The sequence below is a fragment of the Lichenostomus cassidix genome, chromosome 3 (assembly GCF_008360975.1).
Source record: "Lichenostomus cassidix isolate B80296 chromosome 3, HeHo_3.0, whole genome shotgun sequence".
Lineage (NCBI taxonomy): Eukaryota > Metazoa > Chordata > Aves > Passeriformes > Meliphagidae > Lichenostomus > Lichenostomus cassidix.
Window position 1 is genome coordinate 3,944,888 of NC_139483.1, and position 19,055 is coordinate 3,963,942.

Sequence of the window (19,055 nt, forward strand, 5' to 3'; positions counted from 1 at the left end):
CCAGCTGGAGGCCAGTCACTAGGGCCTTCCTTAGTCCAGGGGTCAGTACTGCTTAGTGTCCTTTTTAATGAACTGGATGATGGGAAGAGAGCACCCTCAGCAAGCTCACAGCCCACAGAAAACCAGGGAGGGTGGCTGATGCTCTAGAGGGCTGTGCTGCCATACAGAGGGATCCAGACAGGCTGGAAAAATGTGCAGGAATCAAACTCATTAACATCAACAAAGGGAAATGAAAAGCCCTGCATTAAGGGAGGAATAACTCCACATATCAGCATGAGGCTGACCAGCTAGAAAGCAGCTTGCCTGAGAAAGACATGTTGATCCTGGTGGATACCAAGCTGAAGTCAGCAATGCACCCCTGTAACACAGAGCACCAACACCATCCTGGGCTACCTCAGGACAAGTGTTGCCAGAAGCAAGAGGAAGATGATCCTTCTCTGCTCAGCACTAGTGAAACACATCTGGAGTGCTTGGTCCAGTTCTGGGCTCCTCAATAACAAGGAAGATATGGACTTCTTGGAGCAAATCCAGTGAAGGCCTACAAGGATGATTTAAGGGATGGCAGCATCTGACACATAGAGCAGCTGAAAGAGCTGTGAGTGTTAAGCCTGGGGAAGAGAAGATTCAGGGGTATCTTAGCAATGTGCATAAACACCTGATGGGAGATCACAGAGAAGGTGCAGCCAGACTCTTCTGAGTCTGAGTGATATCCATTGAAAAGACAAGAGGAACCTCAAAATTTTAAATACAGAAATTCAATTTAAATATAAAAATGCTTTTTGACTGTGAGAGTAACCACTCAAACAACAAAGCAGGCGCTGAGAGTGGCTGTGCAGACTCCATCCTTGGAGGTACTCAAGGCCCAACTGGACATGGTCACAAGCATTCTGCTCTAGCTGACCCAGCTTTGAGCAGAGGGCTGGGGAGTACTTAACCTCCAGAGGTACTTGCCAACCTCAACAATTCTGTGATTCTCCTGTCTTTTAACTTTGTGTTCACTCAGTGACTGTAATCAACAACCTTCCCTCTGTCCTACACTGCTGTCTAAGTGGTGTCCAGGTAACAGCATAAGTCACAGCAATTTCCCTCTGGAACTTTGTGGCATCTCCTGCTTTTTCTTCTCAGAAGGAACCTTGCAACAACTCTAGGAGCAGGAGTTGGCTCATTTTTCACTTGGGAAGCAAAGGATAAGTTCATTGGTGTTGGGTAGTTTTTTTCTTAAACAGGAAAGCTCTGCAGAGTGATGGTCAGGCTCTGAAACATCCAATTATTTAACAGTTTCCTTCACTTTCCAGTACGTTAACAGTTTAGTAAGGCCTGAATTTTTCTTACCAAAAGCCCTACAGCTCTCATCTATACTTTACATTTCACCTATGTGTTTATCCCTTCTGCCTTACTAAAAACAGGGTCATTCTTATTTGGAATACATTCAAGAGTATGAAAATCCAGTGCTCTAGTGAGCTAGCTTATTTCAGCACAGACTTCTGTCTTCAAGGAAGAAATGGGAGTCCTTGTCCTCAAAAGGATGGGAAATGCCCAGGGACAATTAATTTCTACTTCTCCCATCTTGTAACAGAGAAAACTTGTTTTTTCAAATAAAATCCACATAATTTTGGCCCTTTTTTCCCCTAAATATATCTGGTGCATTTAAAAAAAAAGAAAAAAAAAAGAAGATAATAATGTGAACAAATGTAGGACTTACGTATGATCCATAATTCACTGCCAGGGTCTGCAAAGCCCATGGAAGGCCTAGGCCAATTAAGATATCAAAAACATTGCTTCCGATGGAGTTGGACACGGCCATATCCCCCATACCTGCAGGAATGGAAACCAGGTACACTCAGACATGTCTCAGAGAAGTCTTGCAGCTTTTAATCTGAGCTAATCCAGGCAATTTCCGCCAATTAGGGCCAAGAGTTATGAGAGATGCCCCACTCCATCCCTTCCCTTTGTCTTCCCATCATTCAAGGCCAGCAGCCTTGAAGGGGCTTAATCCACCTTCCAGCATCATCTGAGAATTCCCCTCCACTAATCCTCTGCTGCTGAGGGGACCTGCTGTCCTGGCTGTGACCTGCCAGCACGGTGGTGCCATGTTCAGGGGGGCTTTTGATACTTTACTATGACTGTGACACATGAGTTTCTCTACTGGAGTAACTGGAAGAGGTCTTTGAGTCATCTGTTCAGTAGCTGCTTATTTCAGTGAGGAGCCACTGATTTCGCTCCCCAAAGCAGCACTGACTACCTGCTTTTCCTCTTAACAGAGCTGTTGCTGGGGCCACAAGTATGGCGGAGTTGCTTTCCTTAAAAACAGTACTATCTTCCAGTCCTTGTGACTGTGGAGAAAAGCTGGAAAGTGACCTGAAAGATTCTTAAGCCATGTAATAGCTCTACACCACCTAGATTCAAATTAAGAAAAATACTGTGTACTCTTGGGGAAGGCTTGAAGTTGACAATACTGCCAGAACTTGGTCCACACTGCTGTTTAAGAACCTGTTAGCTGTTTTGCAATAGCAGCACAATTTATTTCCTTCTTACTCCTTGTTTTAAATTCCAGGCTCATGAAAAGGGCTCTGTATATTTTCACACTGAGGCAACATCTGTGCTACCTGAAAAGAAGGAGAATGTCAGGACACACCTCCACAGCAGGATGACATCCCTGTGATGACCTACCTTGCCTGGCCACGATAAGGCTTGCCATGCAGTCTGGCACACTGGTTCCTGCTGCCAAGAAAGTGATGCCCATGATCACATCTGGAATTCCTAGTGTGTACCCAATGATTGTCACCTAAGGAGAGGAAAAAACTTTGAAGCTTTTTACAAGAATTAAGATCCACGACCAACTTGGCCCAAATCTGCAAGATGCTGTAAGACAGAGAGTATCAGTGCAAACTCACACTTCCTCTCAATAGAAGCAGTGACAGCCTGTTTTGGAATATTCATCAACTGGCAGAGGATAGCACTCACCTGCTGTGTACCCTCTTTGGTTAGTTGTTTCATACATTTCATCCATAATTTTTCTGATACTAACCTGGAAAAGAGACTATGGTGGCTCACTACCCCAGGTAACTGTCTCCTGATCTTGGATGAAGTTTGCAAACATCACTATATACAAACACTAGCTAACCAGACACAAAGCTACCTCCTATCGTTCTAGCTGTGCAAGGATTTGACTGAATGTCATGCTTTTGATCATGCTGTTCAAAATGCTATCACTCACAACTCCATGTCTCTCAAGCTTGCTTGCTCCAAGAAAATAAAAAGTTACTGTGGTCAGATTGTCACTCAGCACTCTCCCCACTACCCTGCAGGACTGGGAGACATTCTACTGGCACAGCTGTAATTGTTTTCCAAGCTAAAGAATCTGGATTAAACACCAGCCCTAAATCAGGTTCAAAGGCCATGGCTACTGGCCCGATTTTCTTCTCTGAGTGTGGACAGGTTCAAAAGAAATGGAAGCAAACCTAAGGTTTCTCATCTGAAAATTCAGCTGTGTAGAACTTCTTATACATTTCCCTAGACTGACAAACCCCCTCCTGTTGCTTCTCCCAGACAGTGGTTTCTGATTTAGCTGGTACATACCATCCACACCATCATGTAAGAAAAAGCTGCAATCCACAGGGTAGAAGAAGCAAAGGTGACCATGAACCATTTTTCCAAGTGGGGTTTGTTACAGTTGGGCACTGTAAAGTACAGGACAAAACTCAAGGGCCATGTGAAGACCCACTTCAACATTTCTATCTTGCCAGCTGTAAAAAAACCAAAACAAAGGGAACAATCACAATTCAAGTCTACTGTATTTCAGAATGTTATTATTTTGTTAGCATGTGCAAACAAGATGCCAGGGACACCTCAGCCTAACCTGTTATGCCAACAGATAATGATGTGCCATTCCTTGTTCACAGGATTTACAATGTGATGGCAGATAGGAGGGCAGAGACACAGGAGTATGAAGGATCTCCTTGAGAGCTTAAGTACTGTGAGGGGGTCAAACATTGGAACAGGTATCCAAAAGTCTGTGGGATGTCCATCCTTACAGATCATGAAAACCCAATTGGACACAGCCTTGGAGGGCAGGTGTAAGGGCCGATCAAAGAATCGAGTTCTGTCTCAACATTTCTCATCAGAAACCACAGGTGCAGGACTTACGCAGAGAATGTTCTGTACCTCCCAAAGCTGGTACAGAGCAAATGCTTTGCACTTGCCCAAAGCTGGTATGGAACCAGTGCTTAGCACCTGCCTAAGTTGGTACAGAACAAAGGCCTTGTGCCTGCCAAAGCTGGTATGTGACAAAGGCTTTACACCTGTTGCCCTGACATCCATTACCGTGAAAAATCTATGATGCAAAACAGGACCACCAACCCATAAACTCTCTGCTATTCACTATTGTGAGAAAACTTGCCTCCAAAACTGACCATGCCTCAGACACTCCTCTCTTGGCATGTGTCGCCTGCCAAGTGGAGTTTGGCATGTCTCCACAAGAATTAAGGGGGAGCAAATGTGGGTTGCAAGGAGGGACCAAGTCTATGGGCTAGCATAAAAGACAGCTCTGGAATGACTGAATTCCGAAGATCTTGCCCACCGTGAGATTGCATTGATCGACGCAGAGACAGAGGAACACCTTCTGGACAGGACCCCCAGAGACACCAGATGTCTGTGGACCCGTGGTGGGAGCTATAGTCCCCTTTTCTTCCCCTTTCTCCCAGTCTTTCCCAAATTCTCTCTCTCTCTCTATTGCAGGCTGCCTTACGGGGTAAATTCATAACGTACCTCTTTGGATTGAAATTTAACTCCCTTGACTTGTTGAATTATTTGTGCTTTATTTTCTTTTTGCACTCCGAGATCATAGCTGGTATGAACCATCCCACGTCCGCTTATGAGTGGACTGTGACAGCAGGGGTTGGAACCAAAAATCTCCAGAGGTCCATGCCAGTCTTTCATATACAATCAAAGTCCATAGGACATCTAAACTACTCTCTTTAAGGCTCAGTTTTTTTCCTTACTTGAACTACAGAAATGCTGTTTGAGTGAGATCTGAACAGGAGTTCCTGAAATTGTATCTTGCCTGTAAAGGACAGGACCAGTCCCTACAGTATTCCAGCTCACCTGCAACCCAGAAGATCCTGCCAGCTATGGCAACTGTGACTCAATGGCAGGAGAGAGATATGTTATAGCCATGCTGGGACCAGAGCCCAGATATGGTAAGAGGGACTAGGCTAAAAGATCTCCATGCTGAAGGTGCAGTGCTCAGCAACCTGCAGCACGAGTCATGCAGCTGCCCTGATTTTCTAAGCCCTCCATACAGAGTGAGAAGCACTGTGACAGTGCCTCGTGAACAGCAGGAAAGCAGAGGCACCCAGGACCACCCTCTGTCTCTGTCCCATGTCAGCATCACCAGTGCCTTGCCCACACTAGCACTGCACTGTCCCACCGAGGTTAAGAGCACACCTCACCTCCCAGCAAAGCTTTGTCCTAGTTGTGAACACACCTGACCTGAATCAGGCTCCTTGCCAGCAGCCCAGCCACCCTCAGCCTCCCCCACAGTGAGGCTCCATATCTCCAGAGGGTGAGCTGTGTTTTGGGGACAGAAACCACTCTGTGGAGATTGATGTGTCTCCCCTGTCACTGCAACAGCTGCACAGGGCCAACACAGCAGCTTCAGCAGAGGTGTGCCCAACCCCAGGAGCCTGCACCCTGAGAGGTTCCTGCTGCTTCCCAGTTCCCCTCCTCTTTTACATGCAACCAGGAGCCTCACTGCACAGTGAAAGCTGATGGAAGCTCTCGGAGACACTTCTACCTCAACCTGTGTCTGCAATGCTTTCCAGCATACACAAACACCACAAAAACCCAGGAACTTCTTACAGGGTAGGTCAAAAGGTGTGTATGGCCCTTCATGGTCATCATCATCATCATCATCTTCTTCCTCTTCCTCATCGTTTTCGTTGTTCTCGTTATCCTCATTCTCATTCTCGTTCCCGGCCTCGGCCACATCCTCATCCCGCCGCGTGCCGTTCACACCCCGCTCAGCAGAGTTGCTGGGGCCTGTTCCATTCTCCACCACGTGCTTGATGGGTATTTTGATTGCTACTTCTGACTCACCATTGGTGTATGTCCTGCTGTTGATCAGCCTCTGTCTCTGTAAATAAAGGCAAAGTCTTGTTGAAAGAGAAATTTTTTAAAATTTGATTTTTTTAAAGTGGAAGGTAGGAACAGAGAAAGGTGTGTGTATACAATTCTATAAAAATGTGGCTTTAAAAGCAAAAGGAATGATTTTCATCACGTACAGCACGATTCTTGCTTGCAGACCACTAGATAAATCTCACATGTACAACTTTTGCAAGAGAAGGTCCAGTGGCTGTCGAATTGACTCCAGGAGTACTCCAACACCAGTGACACACTAAGTGCAGTCTCAGGGTAGCACCATATTATTAAAGAGATCAATGCAGGGGGCACCTCCTGTGAGCAACAGCTACATGTAACAAAACTGCAAAACAACCTCTGCTAAAATTTCCATGGGGACAGTGAGCAAGGGATGATTTACTCAAATCAGTGTCAGAAGGATAAAATCTGGGTGAGCACTACTAGGGGTCCAGAAGAAATACCAGAGTTGCATTTCAACCCAAACACTGCTACTGGAAAAAGCAAATTCAGGAGGAGAAGGGCAGGTGGGGGAGATAAAAGACACACCTCATTGATTAACATGCGGCTGGCCATGGAGAGACGTGTTTTGGGAGGGAAATGGCTGGTTATCATGATCCGGAGCCCAGCCTCAGAAAATGAAAGCTGGTGTGGGTAGGCAGAAAGCAGCTCGTCAACCATGATCACTGAGGCTTTACGGTGAAAGTTTCCTGCAGCCAAGGAACAAAAAGAAATTGAGGTCTTCTTCCAGTAGTCTCTCCCTCTGCTCTGTGTGGCTCTCAGAAGAATAAACCCATGGGTTCCAGAAGTTCTTTGTAAGAACCATTCCTTCAGCTACACCATTCAAAATAGGCCTCATCTCTCTTTAATTTCTGCCTTCTACATACCTTATACTCCTGTTTTTAAAAAACCTGTCAACATGGTATCACCAGTCATGTTCCTTACAGAGAACTACATCTGCTCTGCATAGTTCATCGCAGGCCTGCATTAAGCAGACCACTGCTTCAACAGCAGCTATCCCACCAAGGCAGTTACTTCCAGTTGTCACCTGCACTTCTGTGAGGATATTGTCATCAGTCACCATTAACTGTGTTCCTGCAGAGTACCAACAGAAAGGAAAAGAAGGTTCCTGCACCCTGGGCTTGCAGCTCCCGGCTGGGAAGTGCCACCAAACCCTGCAGCAAGTGCATGTGCCAGAGCAATCACAGTGTGGGAGCAAAGGGACAAGGAGAGAGAGGCAGGTCCCAGAATTGTGCTCCACCTGAGGCACAGTGCTGATGCCCACTGCCTCTGGGGTTCATCCTTCCTGCACCTGGATGCCACCCTGGGCTGTGAATCCTGTGCCAGGACTGGGACTTGGCAGCAGGGAAACCTGAGGCCTTACCCAACACACTTCTGCACTGGTTTATTAAAACCAGTGTTTAACACTGGCAAATGTTTTGTGGCATTACTATTTTTAACCACCACTGTCAGTCTTACAACAGACTATTTCCTCAGCCTTTGTGTCACTTTTTTATCCCCACTGAGGTTTCCATGGATTGGGGTAGATATGTGAGCTCCTCCATATTTAAAAAACCCCCAAAAACAACAAATCAAAACCAAAAACCAACCAGACAGCTTTTCCTTGTGAGTTTTTCCACACTGGCACTTGTTGAGTGGCGCCTGGAAGAACAGTTCCAAACACAGAAATCTTTCTGCTTTGGACTTTTCGGTTCTCTGCTCAGAAAAGGCCTCAGAAAACAGACAGTGTCTGAAACCCTCATGTACCCCATTGCAACAGGTGCTGTTTGTGGCCCTGTGCCCCTGGCTGGGACACAAAGCAGCACCACCCGCCTCTCTGGGCCTTCTGTGGCCCAGTGCCAAGGAAATACAGGAACAATCTGCAAGAAGATGAAGCAATCCTTTCGTCTTCCTTCCTCAGCCAGTGTGAGTAACCACAAGTGTCCAAATCAAAAAGTTACCAGCAGAGTATGCAAAGACACATTGTGGGGACATTTAAACCAAATCCCACAATCAGAACTAACCCTGAGGCCACCGACTGAAGTTGGATGTGCAAGGCCTGAGTTGAGGCTGAGCCTTCCCAGTCTAGCTTTCCTGCTGCAGAGTATCTTGCCTGCAGAGTTTTGCTGTGGAGAGCTACAAGAGACAGAGAGCTGCCCCCATAAAAGCAGCTTCTCCAAAATAGAGTGCACAGCACTCCTCACAGCCTTCCCTCTGCAACAGGCCTGTAACTGAGAGCTGACAGACTCCAAGTGTTTGCTGTCAGCAAATAAACCCCACTACATTTCATGTTTAGTTGCTTACTGTATACAGACTATGCCTCTCAATCACCATTTGCAGGAAAAGAGATCTATTTTTGGTTGGTTGGTTTTTTTGATAGACTAGCAAAACAAAAGAGGCAGCCCATCTGTAGTCAGAGGCTACATAAACATACTATATACATCCCAAGCAGATATTGCACATGCTTGTTGACTGGTTTCAGAAAAAAAAAAAAATCCACTGCAAATACAGTTTAGCACATCCTTGCAAATGCAGACATTGAACTACTGCTACACTATGGGATGGAGGAATTTTTCTTAAGATGAAGAAACACAACCATTTTTATACATGATCGTGACAAAAGTCAAACTGGAACAGATTTCAGCCAAAGTGAAATGCCCTTAAAGACCACTTACATGGAAAAGCTGTGCATGGTAAAGACAGCACATGCAGCAAGAGCACACTACCCAGACCCACAGTGAGTCCCCACCCTCCATTCACTGGAGGTAAACTATATACTGGTCTAAGTAGGGCCTTTTTTCTTACTCATTTTATGTCCCTTTGGAATGGAGTTAAATTTAACTGTAGATTATATAAATAGGCAACTCCGGTGCAGAGTAACAGTGCCCACAGAAGGACTTAAAATGGCTGTAACAGGCTAGATAAGCAGCCCCTGGGCTTGAAGGAGTACTTATACCCAAGCACTTGTCCACTAGCAAGAATCAACCACAAGAGGCCTCAGACATCTCCAGTGGCACAACACGTGGTGGCCAGGATAACCACACTGTGACCCCCAGCTGGGAGGGGGGCTCCAAAAGGGCCACCTGCCCACTCTTATTTTGTAGCTTACAAGACAGCAGCAGTTCCCACCGTGTGATCATGATGCAAGCAAGAGGGTGACTTACTGGAACAGTTACCTTTCTTTAGTAACACCACTGTGGCATCGCAGTTGCTGTTGTCGTCCATTTCCGTGTTACTTGCTAAACCATTCACCATATTTGCAGAATTTTTTGTCTTCCTCTCAAAGCAGTGATGTATGGTTGAGTTGTACCTGCACAAATGAAACAAACTCAGGATGTACCTTCACTTCTTGACAGTCCTCCTTTCCTAGACTTGTATCCTATGCAATACAACTGAGGGAGGGAAGAAAACACCTCTGGTTTTAAGGAGGATCCCAGAGCTCTAGATAAATTGTTGTAAAATGCAATCTCTCTGTACCCAGAAGGCTGTGAAAGATAGAAGCCATGGATCTTGAATGACATGCATCTTTATGCATTAGGTGTGATGAATGTTCTGTATCATGAGTAACCTTCGCTTGCCACTATCCAAGTATATTTTTTATCACATAATCACACCTGAGTATCAGCATTGTTTTACCTGGGAGGACTCACCACAGAAACACAACACCCAGTGTTAAATTCATCTCAGCTTTGGCAGGGCTGGGGTATAATCCTTGTTTCTTAGAGCATCACAAATATGAGCCAAGGCTCTCATCACGCTCTCAAAGGCAAGGGTATATAAACACCTGGCCGAGGTCCCTGACTAGGGTGACAGCCTTCCGAGCTATATCCAAACAAGTCTGAAAAGCCTGTACACACTACAATGTTGCTTTCAGAAGAAAGCAACCAAAAAAACCCAGACATTACAACTGTCTTGCTGGTGAGTTAATTGTTGCAAGGGTGAAACTACCCTCCATGTAAAAATTTCTAATTATTAAATGAATTCTGTCTTATGCTGCCTTCAGCCAGCCTGAGTGTTTTGCTGTTCTCACTGAGAATTGCTCTCACAATATTTACTCTATTCATCATTTCAAAACAAATCTCTAGTCTTACTTGTGGAGACAAGACCACTGGTGTGCTTGGCAGCTGGTAGGTTTTGTTGAATGTTCCAGTTTAAATCTGGGTTTCCTTTCCACTGGCTTTTGAAAACAAGAGAGGAGGAGGGGAACCAAACAGCAGATCAGACTAGTTTTACTAGCAGGAACTTGTGTGAAAGAAGTCACACAGGTCAGATGCTCAGAAAATCACTGCTGACTATGCTGTAGTTTTATCACGGGTCTTCAGGCAAATGAGAACTGTTGCAGAGCTTTGTACCCATAAAAAGCAGACTGGAATCTCACTCCTGCTTATTTCTGAGTAGGGATGCTAAAGTGAAATCAGAAGAGACTGTTTTGGTGGGACTTGAGGATGGATCCACATCTCTGCTCTGCCAGATTTGCTGCATTAGCCTTGGTCAGTTCACACAGGGCAAGATCCACAAAGCACAGATTCACAGGATAGTTTAGGTTGAAAAAACCCTCCACAATCATTAAGTCCAATGTTAATTCAGCTCTGCCAAGCCCACCACCAAGCCATGTCCCTAAGTGCCACATTTACACATCTTTTAAACCCCTTCACAGATGGTGATTCCACCACTGGCCTGGGCAGCCTGTTCTGCACCTGACAACGTTTTTGGTGAGGAAATTTTCCCTAATAGCATGCTAAACCTCCCCTGACAGAACTGGGGGCTGTTTCTTCTTCTTCTTGTGAGGGCTGGGTGAGGCAAGGAAAGCAGGGAGCCTTAGAATTTAAATACACCGAGGGCACATTTGACTTACTTCATTATAAAGATGTAGATGACATACATCAGCACTAAGACTAAGGACTCCCACCTGGAAACAAGAGCAACACATAAAGACATCAGAGTAGGGCATGGCATCAGCTGCCCCTGTTCAACCATTCCCCCATCTGTCACACCACAAGCATGCAGAAAGGCTTGACCCTTCTGGGCTGCTTTAAGATTCCTCTACAAAAATGGGATGCAGAAAGAAACAGCTCCCACATCCATGCATGATGCCCCTTTGATTTTCCTGACTTCTGTGACTTCACTTGGCCAAACTGACCTGTCAGCTAAGAACAAGTGACAAAACCCAGTGAACAAATCGTATGCCACACCCAAGGACCACCAACACTTCTGTAAGAACACCATGGGGGCTGTAGCTGAGGGGGGGAGCAGTCACCCTGCCTACAGGGGTGCAAAGAAGGATGCTGAGCTCTGTGAGCATGCTAAAGCACGCCAATCATGCTGAGACAACCTGAGCAAGGGGCAGCTGCTCTGTTGCTACTGCTGCTTCATTAGCCCTGAGAATACATTAGGCAGCAGTTCAAACTGCTGATTAGATACTGATAGGGCTTTTTTTCCCCTCTGCTGTTCCTGTATCAAACTAAGGAAACAATTAAATTTGTATGAGAACAAATTCTAGTACAACTTTTAGAGCTTGTTTCTAGGTAATCTTTTTCATTGACTGCAATGCTGTATTCTGCATAGCTCCCTATGGCAAACTGCAAGTCCTTGTGGAAATCATCCATTAACAAACTACTATATGCTAAAACTCACAGAACATTTTCTCCTTAAGGATTTTGAGATATTGCACTAACTATATCAATGTCTCATTCCCTGCTTCTGAAGTTTTAACACACAACTTCTGCATTCTGGTTTGTTTTTTTTTTAAGAGCACAGTTAAATACAACTGGCCCTCGAGTGAATTTCAGTTAAAAAAACCCACAAAAAATCAACAAAGAAAACCAGGGCATTGCAAAAGTGAGTGTTTGATGAAATGGGCAAGAGCCAGTGAGGGAAAACACCAGCCCAAGCGGCCTGATGCTCCCTAGTGCTTGTAATACAAATGACACTAGCTGCCAGTGACACCAAAGCCACCACTGTCACCTCCACTGTCACCTCCAGCTCCAGGACATGCTGGAAACAAAACCATCAGACCAAAGCAACTGAAAAGTGTCTGAAGCCCTCTCAGCCTACCATACCTACTGCACTGCACTTAAGTACATTAACTGGGATTTTTTTTTCTTTAAACTGGCCATTCACTAAATTATTAAAAATCCAAATATTGAAATACGCTTATTTATGACTACTTGGGTGGCCCCTTCTGACACAGCACAGATCTGCTGAGCACACTGCCATCCCCAAAATGCCACAAGGCGTGCAGAGGGTACTGACCACTGCTGCTGTACTAGGAACAGTCTGGGTGACACTCTCCTGGATGTTCTTCTCTACCTCAAGAATTAGTTATTCTAGACCATCTTGTGCTGATGTTTCTCACACAGCAGCAATTTGCTGCCCTGCAGGACTTTTTAGCTTTCTCCTTTTCTCATCATGAACACTAATTACAGCAGCTTCAGTGACATAACCAGAAAAAAATTAAAAGAAAAGGGATTCACTTACCAGGAAACTCTTTCATCATAAATAAACTGTGGAGAAAAGATTTAAAATTAGCATGTTATACACAACACCACGGTTGAAAACAGCACATCACCTGAGGCAGGGGACAGAGTAAAGCAAACCAGGGCTCATGGTAACGGCATTAGGCTCAGGTGTATTTTGGCACTGCCTTTGAACTTCTCAACTCTTAGTTTCTCTCACCTAGTCAAGGCAGGCAGGTACTCCTTCCCAAATGCCCCTGGATCCTTGTGTTAACCATGCTTATTGCAGCAGTTAAAGGGACAAGAGCCATGAGCCAGAGACATGTCTGTAGCCCTCTGACCCACTCATCTGTCTCACCAGATACAGCCTGCTCCCCGCCGGCTCTCGGCTGGACACCGAGTGACTGCCCAGCGGATCCACAGCAAGCTCTGCAGCTGCTGCCACGTCCTGCTGGGCCCAGCTCAGGGTGACCACCAGCTCAGGGTGACCACCAGCCCAGCTGACTGTAGCTGCTGTGACAGCCCCTCTGGCACACCTGCCGATGCATGAGCACCCTGGCTTTCCCAACCGTGCTGCGCGGCCTCCTCAGGCAGGGCATGTGCCTCCTCCCCTGAGGGAAAGGACCCGTGCCAAGGCGCGGGGCGTGAGGGAAGGGTCCGCCCTGGCAATGGCTGAAGGCTCGCACCGGCAGGTGGCTGCCGTGCTCCGTGGCTGGGCCCTTCCCCTCGCCGTGCTCCAGCAGTCCCGCTGCTCCCTGTGCCTCTGGTTCTCCTCCCAGGGCAGCGGGATGGCCGCGGCGGGGCCCCCGGTGCGGCTCCGCCCGTGTGCCGTGCCCCGCCGTGCGCTGCCCCCGCGGCAGGCTGGAGCTGCGGCCGCCAGCCGCTCTCCCGGCCTCAGCGAGGAGCCGCGGTCCGTTCGGCCCTTCCCAAGCGCCAGCAGGGAAACGCCGTGCCCATACCAGGGATACACACCCACTGCTGCGCCCCAGGGAACAGGAGAGAAAAGGAACGAGGCCCTGAAAGCACAGTAAACACTTCCCCTGGGCCATACAGCCGTAAATAGCAACTCCTGTGTGACCGCCGGCACCAGGCAAGAGTTACACTGGTTACTGGAAGGAAACATGACCACAAAACGTTGTAAAATACAGTTCCCAGTCACCGTGATCTAATCTGACAAGGCCTGTTTTAGGTTACAATGTTTCGGTGTGATGATACATGAAAGCGTGTGCATTGACTTTCACGACTAAAAATAGCACCCATCCCAATTTTGCTGCTAATAACTCTGACTGTGTCTCTTCAAGTTAAAGTACACAGGCATCTTCTTCCTTTCAAGAGATTAAGTTTTGCCAGGCTCTACTACAAGACAAGGCAGCACTGTAGTATTATTATAAAGTTAAAAAAAAAAATCACGGGGCTGAATCAAGATGAAATAAGCGCGGTAAGTGTGGTTTATCCACTTCTAACCTCTGCGGTTTAGAGTTTGCTCTCTCTCATCAATGGCCTGCAGCAGCAAACAGGTGAGTCTGTACTGCTCTATTTCTTACAATAGCATTGCACTTCCTTTTCTAGTGCAAATAGAGACCAAGTCATATTGATTTACCCTGCACAGTATCAAGTTTTTTTAAGTTGCTGTATCCCAGCATTGGCAGGAATGTATTTATTTCCCCTCAGGTGTATTTATAAAGATACTAGTGGAGTGCAACTTTTAACACAGCACCACAGGCTGGTGTTTAAAACACCATGAAAACAACCTTCTACAAACAATGTATTTCTTCACGATTGATGACTCTATTCCAGCTGCAGAGAAGTTTCAATGCCCTCATATGGAAAATGATCCCTGCATACAAAACACAGAAGTGTCTTCTGAAAGGAGCACACAAATCTAATGAAGGGGGAGCCACAGGCAGGTTATGCTGTGCTCTGCATGGAGCCTGTGGCTCATCTCCCAGCTGAGCCATGGGGAGCTTGACAGTCAGAATTTGAGGAACAATTCAGTTTGATTCTGTCTTAAAAGGACAGGAAAAATTAGAGACACTGGGAAGCCAGGGGCTCCTGGGTGAGTGAAGGGAGGGAGAAACCTCTTAAACTGAAGCAGTATTTGACTCTGAAAGGAGAAATTCTCACGTGGCTTCAACTGGGGAGCAATATTGTACACAAAAGGGTTGGTCAATCAGCTGGAGGGAAGCTAAGCCTTTAACCACTTAAAATGTTTTCCCTTCCACCCATCTTTCTCTGTTTTTCCCTAACAGGTGTTTAAGTCATTTGCAATGATTGCTATGGAGTAACACCAAAAGACATGGGATGCACTTCACCTCTCCCAAGCCAAATTAGCCAGGTAGTGCTGCAACATGGGAATAGGAGTCCTGGCAATGCCTTCAAGCCTCCACCAATACCTGGAGTTGGAGTTGCACCATCCTGCTACCCTGGCTGCCTGAAGGGCCTTGAACTCCACCACTGATATGAGGAGCAGAGGAGTGGGCATACAGCTGGAGAGAAGCTAACTCAAAACTTCGGGGAAAAAATAACTAATATAAAAATACAAAATAACTAATATAAAAAAATAATTCTTTTGAGGTACACTCCCAAAAGAAAAGGATTCCTGTGGTTCTGTAATTATGAAGAACAGCTTGTACAGATATAAAGTATAGAAGAAAAATCTTAAGGGTAGCAGAGATGTCTGTTCTGCAAGCCATACAACTTTCTCATGGCATAGAACACGTAGATAGGAATTTCAGGGATGCACTGGACACAAAACAGTAGGGAATTGTTCTCCACATCCTGATGCAGCTGACAACCACAGGGATGAACCAGCCATGAAGAAAACCTGCCTTGCTTAAAGCATTTAAAACTGATGACAGTGTCAACAGTTTTTCAACTTGTCTGCCTCCATGCAATAAATGAAATGCCCAATCCAAGCACCAGGAGGCTAGATGCCAGGTAGCTGCCCACATCTGTGCTTCCTGGGGAGTGAACTAAGAGAATGCCTTTAAACTGGATGCCTTTAAGCTCATGCAATGGAATTCACTACAATTAGTACATGTGGCCCTGTTTGTTGTTTAGCAGCACTTATTGGTATTACTGTCAAGCCGTCAAAGAGAAAATAAATTCTTTTTGTTTTGCAGCTCATTGCTAAGAATTATGCAGAAAAGTTATTTTTCACCAGGTACAAAATGGCTGGCCTTGCAGTATGGGGAACAAAAGTACAAACAGGTTGAGACAAACCCTCTGTTTGGGATGAGGCAGGTAAAAGCCTTTGCACATACAGCATGTATCTGGAAATGGAGGCATGTGCAGGAAGAAACAAACCAAAACTCACTGTTAGAACACACTAATCAAAGTAACCCAGAACTGCAGAAATGCAAGTGACCTTCTTCTGACTCTAAAGTCCCTCGCTTGGTTTCATATAGAAGTTAACCTCACAAAATCACTCGTCCTTTCTTAGGGAATCTAGGGTACTAGGCTAGGCAGGGGAAAAAAAAGAAAAGCAACTGTTACCTGAAAACTCAATTTTTATATTTCCTGGCATTGTTTGGTATTGGTTGCAAAGATAATGCTAAACTGATAGCAGTGTCTTTATCTAAAACTTGTGCCAACATTTTTTCACTGAATAGCCCAATTCTGAGAGATTTGGAGCATTTTCTGAGCTTGATGAACACTGCGGTAGTCCCAGCACTAAAAGCTGAAAGAGTAGTCTTTGAGGACTTGATGATAGCGTACACTGAACCTGCCCCTATTATGTGTGGGAAAACTAACCCTGATGTTTTGTAGGAATTGTTCAGGACCTCTCTCCTCCAGGCACAAATGCTGCCTCCTTACAGGTTAGTTAGGTGTTTTTTGGGAAGTCATGAAGATCACTGCCAGGAGAGCCCTGATCCATCCACTGCAGGGCTGCCTGGGGTTCCAGAACATGGGCTCTGCATCCCAAGTCGGCCCTCCCAAGTGGGGCCACCCCGCCCCACCCCAGCTATCCCTCTGGGGCTCTCTGGACCCTCCTCTATCTCCTGCCCCCAGGCCAAGCCTTCCAACAGCACCAGGGAGATCACAAGTGGTTTTCCACAAGCAAAAATCCATGTGACTGCTAGAGCTGGGGTCTTAGAAACAAGACTGTGATTCCATAGCAAGTTCCCTTAACAGGTGGCAGCAGATGTGGCCTCCCACAGATGAAAGAACCTTCAAAAACTTACCACAATGAGTGCAACAACAGACAGCGTGTAGTAGATCGAATCTCTAAGGAGACTCCACGACGACAGCGCGACGACCTGGGGAAACAGAGAGAGGTCAGCCAGGCTCTTGCCAGCATGATGGCCACAACAGCACTGTGTGCCCAAGTTCAGCCTGTCACTGTGGGAGCTGTCCCCACACATGCTGGGACTCGAGGAGGTGGCCCAAGACAGGAAACACTTCCTGTGGCTGCTGGAGAACGGCTGCAAGGGAGATAGGAATGGCCACTTCTGAAGTACCTGCAGACTCAGCTGTCCCCCACACGGGGCTGTGTGTCCCCAAGGAGTCTATGAGGGCTGCTGCATTACAGGAAGGGGCTCAGCTTTACCAGCACGACCACACTGATGGGTATTACCACAGCTTTGCATGCATCTACACAGGTTTTGGGACAAACACTCAAGTCAACACTCCAGTGAAGTGTTATAAACAAAAACCAGAAGTTTATATGCAATGGAGAATAAAAAGGGATTACTGTGCAGTTCATGTCACTTGACACCTTCCAAAGCCATAGAAATGAGGAATAATTATCACTGCAGGCTGCACAAGCCTGCAATTCAGATCTTGGAAGAAAAAATACCAGTGAATGACTTAGTCCTTAAGTTCATTAACAGTATTCGAAAGGGCAGATTAAAAGCAGTCATGTGGTGGTAACATTTTCAGCATGATTCTATTTTTAGCAGCTCTAAGAAGTCCTCTCAGTAGAAGCTTCTCCTCAAATCTGTACTTCCCATTTCTGGAGCAGATTTCAAACACTATGGGTCACATCCTTCACAGGTGTAAAGCTGAAGGAAGCAGATGCCAGATGATTCATTTACACTGATTTGGATCTGAACATATACATAAATTTTCTGACCATACTCTCCAGTCATGGTTGTGGCATGAACTCAGTCACGTGAACAGTAACTTCATTTTCAGTTCTATTTCAGAGTGTTAGCAAAAACAGTTTTCCACTTTTTTTTTTTTGTATTAACTCTTACAATATTGGAATTTTTGCTAGCAAAACAAATGCTGTAAAAAGATACTGACCATTGTACTTCATTAATCTCTACAGTCTTTTAATAGTATGGCTTTTTGAAATGGATGTAATTTATGCCCAGTGTAAAGTCTCTTTATGCAAGCGTTACATGTCAGAAACTCCTACCTGAAATAAAAAAGCAGGCCTTTAAAACAAGAGAGTCAAACCAGATTTTTACCAGCTGACAATACATTTTAAGGCACACAGATGAATGGAGATGCTTTCTGATGGAAATTTCCAAATGTAGAAACATGAAGCTGTGTTCATAATTCTATTCAGAAACCCTCAATTAAATCTCACATCTTCTAGTCCCTTCATTCCCTTATATACCCCTTCATTCTGATTGAGCAAATCTTGCAGGAGAGTTTATAGAACAATTTGACCTTATTTCACTCAGCTTTCAAGATGCTGCTTAAGGTCCTCTGCAGTTTCCTCAGCATGGGTGCTGGTGGGGATTTTATAGCTGTGAAGTTCAGCTGTGCACACAGAAGTCACATTTCTGAAACAAATGACAGCCCCCACAGGAACAGGCTCAGTCTCAAACTCTGTCCCTGGTCTAAGGGGTGTCACCATGCAGCACAGCACACCTGTGAAAGCAAGGTGTCCTGGTTACAAGGAGTCAAGGTAGTCTTTCTCTTGTTCTTTAATATTCTACAATAATCCTGAGGGTGCAGGATAATACTTTTCCAAGAAACTTTCCTCAGACACCTGAATGGGCACATTAAGATCCAGATGCTTAAATGCAGCCCTCTAACAGGGACCTAATACACAGAATTGACAGACCAAGATCCTGTGGGAATCACAAGGACTCTTGTGCTGATTCCAGATTGGATTGAAGGGAACATGCTCATGCCTGGCACCTGTACAGGCTGCTCACATTTCAAAGACATCTGAGTGGGTCTCCCTGATGCACTAACTGTGGGGCAATTAAATCTCAGACACCTTTAGGGCCCAAGTCACCTAGCTGAAGTTTTTGAACCATTTGATCCATGTGATACAGGGAAGCCATGCACACAAGGCAACCACGCACCGAGGGTGGAAAGACCTCATGAACACTGAGGACAATGGCAGCTCTCATCCTGCTGCTCAGAACCATGTCCTGGAGGCCTGAAGGCCAAAGTTGTGCCTTGCAGCCACCAAGGATTCCACATAAATCCTAACACACTGGAAATCACTTAAACTATAGATCAGCAAAGCTGAAAAGAAATCAGGGAAGCAATCTGCTTGGG

The 19,055-nt window shown here is 45.8% G+C and overlaps 1 protein-coding gene across 4 annotated transcripts in view; it reads right to left on the reverse strand.

The window, feature by feature from the left end:
• Nucleotides 1-19,055, reverse strand: part of SLC24A3 (solute carrier family 24 member 3) — a 123,249-nt gene that overhangs the window by 25,813 nt on the left and 78,381 nt on the right. For 3 of the 4 annotated variants that reach the window (XM_085054067.1, XM_085054065.1, XM_085054068.1), the window contains 9 exons: nt 16,775-16,849; nt 12,613-12,638; nt 10,991-11,044; nt 9,300-9,445; nt 6,685-6,845; nt 5,860-6,133; nt 3,580-3,746; nt 2,671-2,785; nt 1,703-1,815 (listed from right to left, as the gene is read on the reverse strand). In XM_085054067.1, coding sequence (XP_084910193.1) covers nt 1,703-1,815; nt 2,671-2,785; nt 3,580-3,746; nt 5,860-6,133; nt 6,685-6,845; nt 9,300-9,445; nt 10,991-11,044; nt 12,613-12,638; nt 16,775-16,849 — 1,131 coding nt within the window. The remainder of the gene's footprint in view (nt 1-1,702; nt 1,816-2,670; nt 2,786-3,579; nt 3,747-5,859; nt 6,134-6,684; nt 6,846-9,299; nt 9,446-10,990; nt 11,045-12,612; nt 12,639-16,774; nt 16,850-19,055) is intronic. The other variant, XM_085054066.1, reaches the window with a different exon arrangement.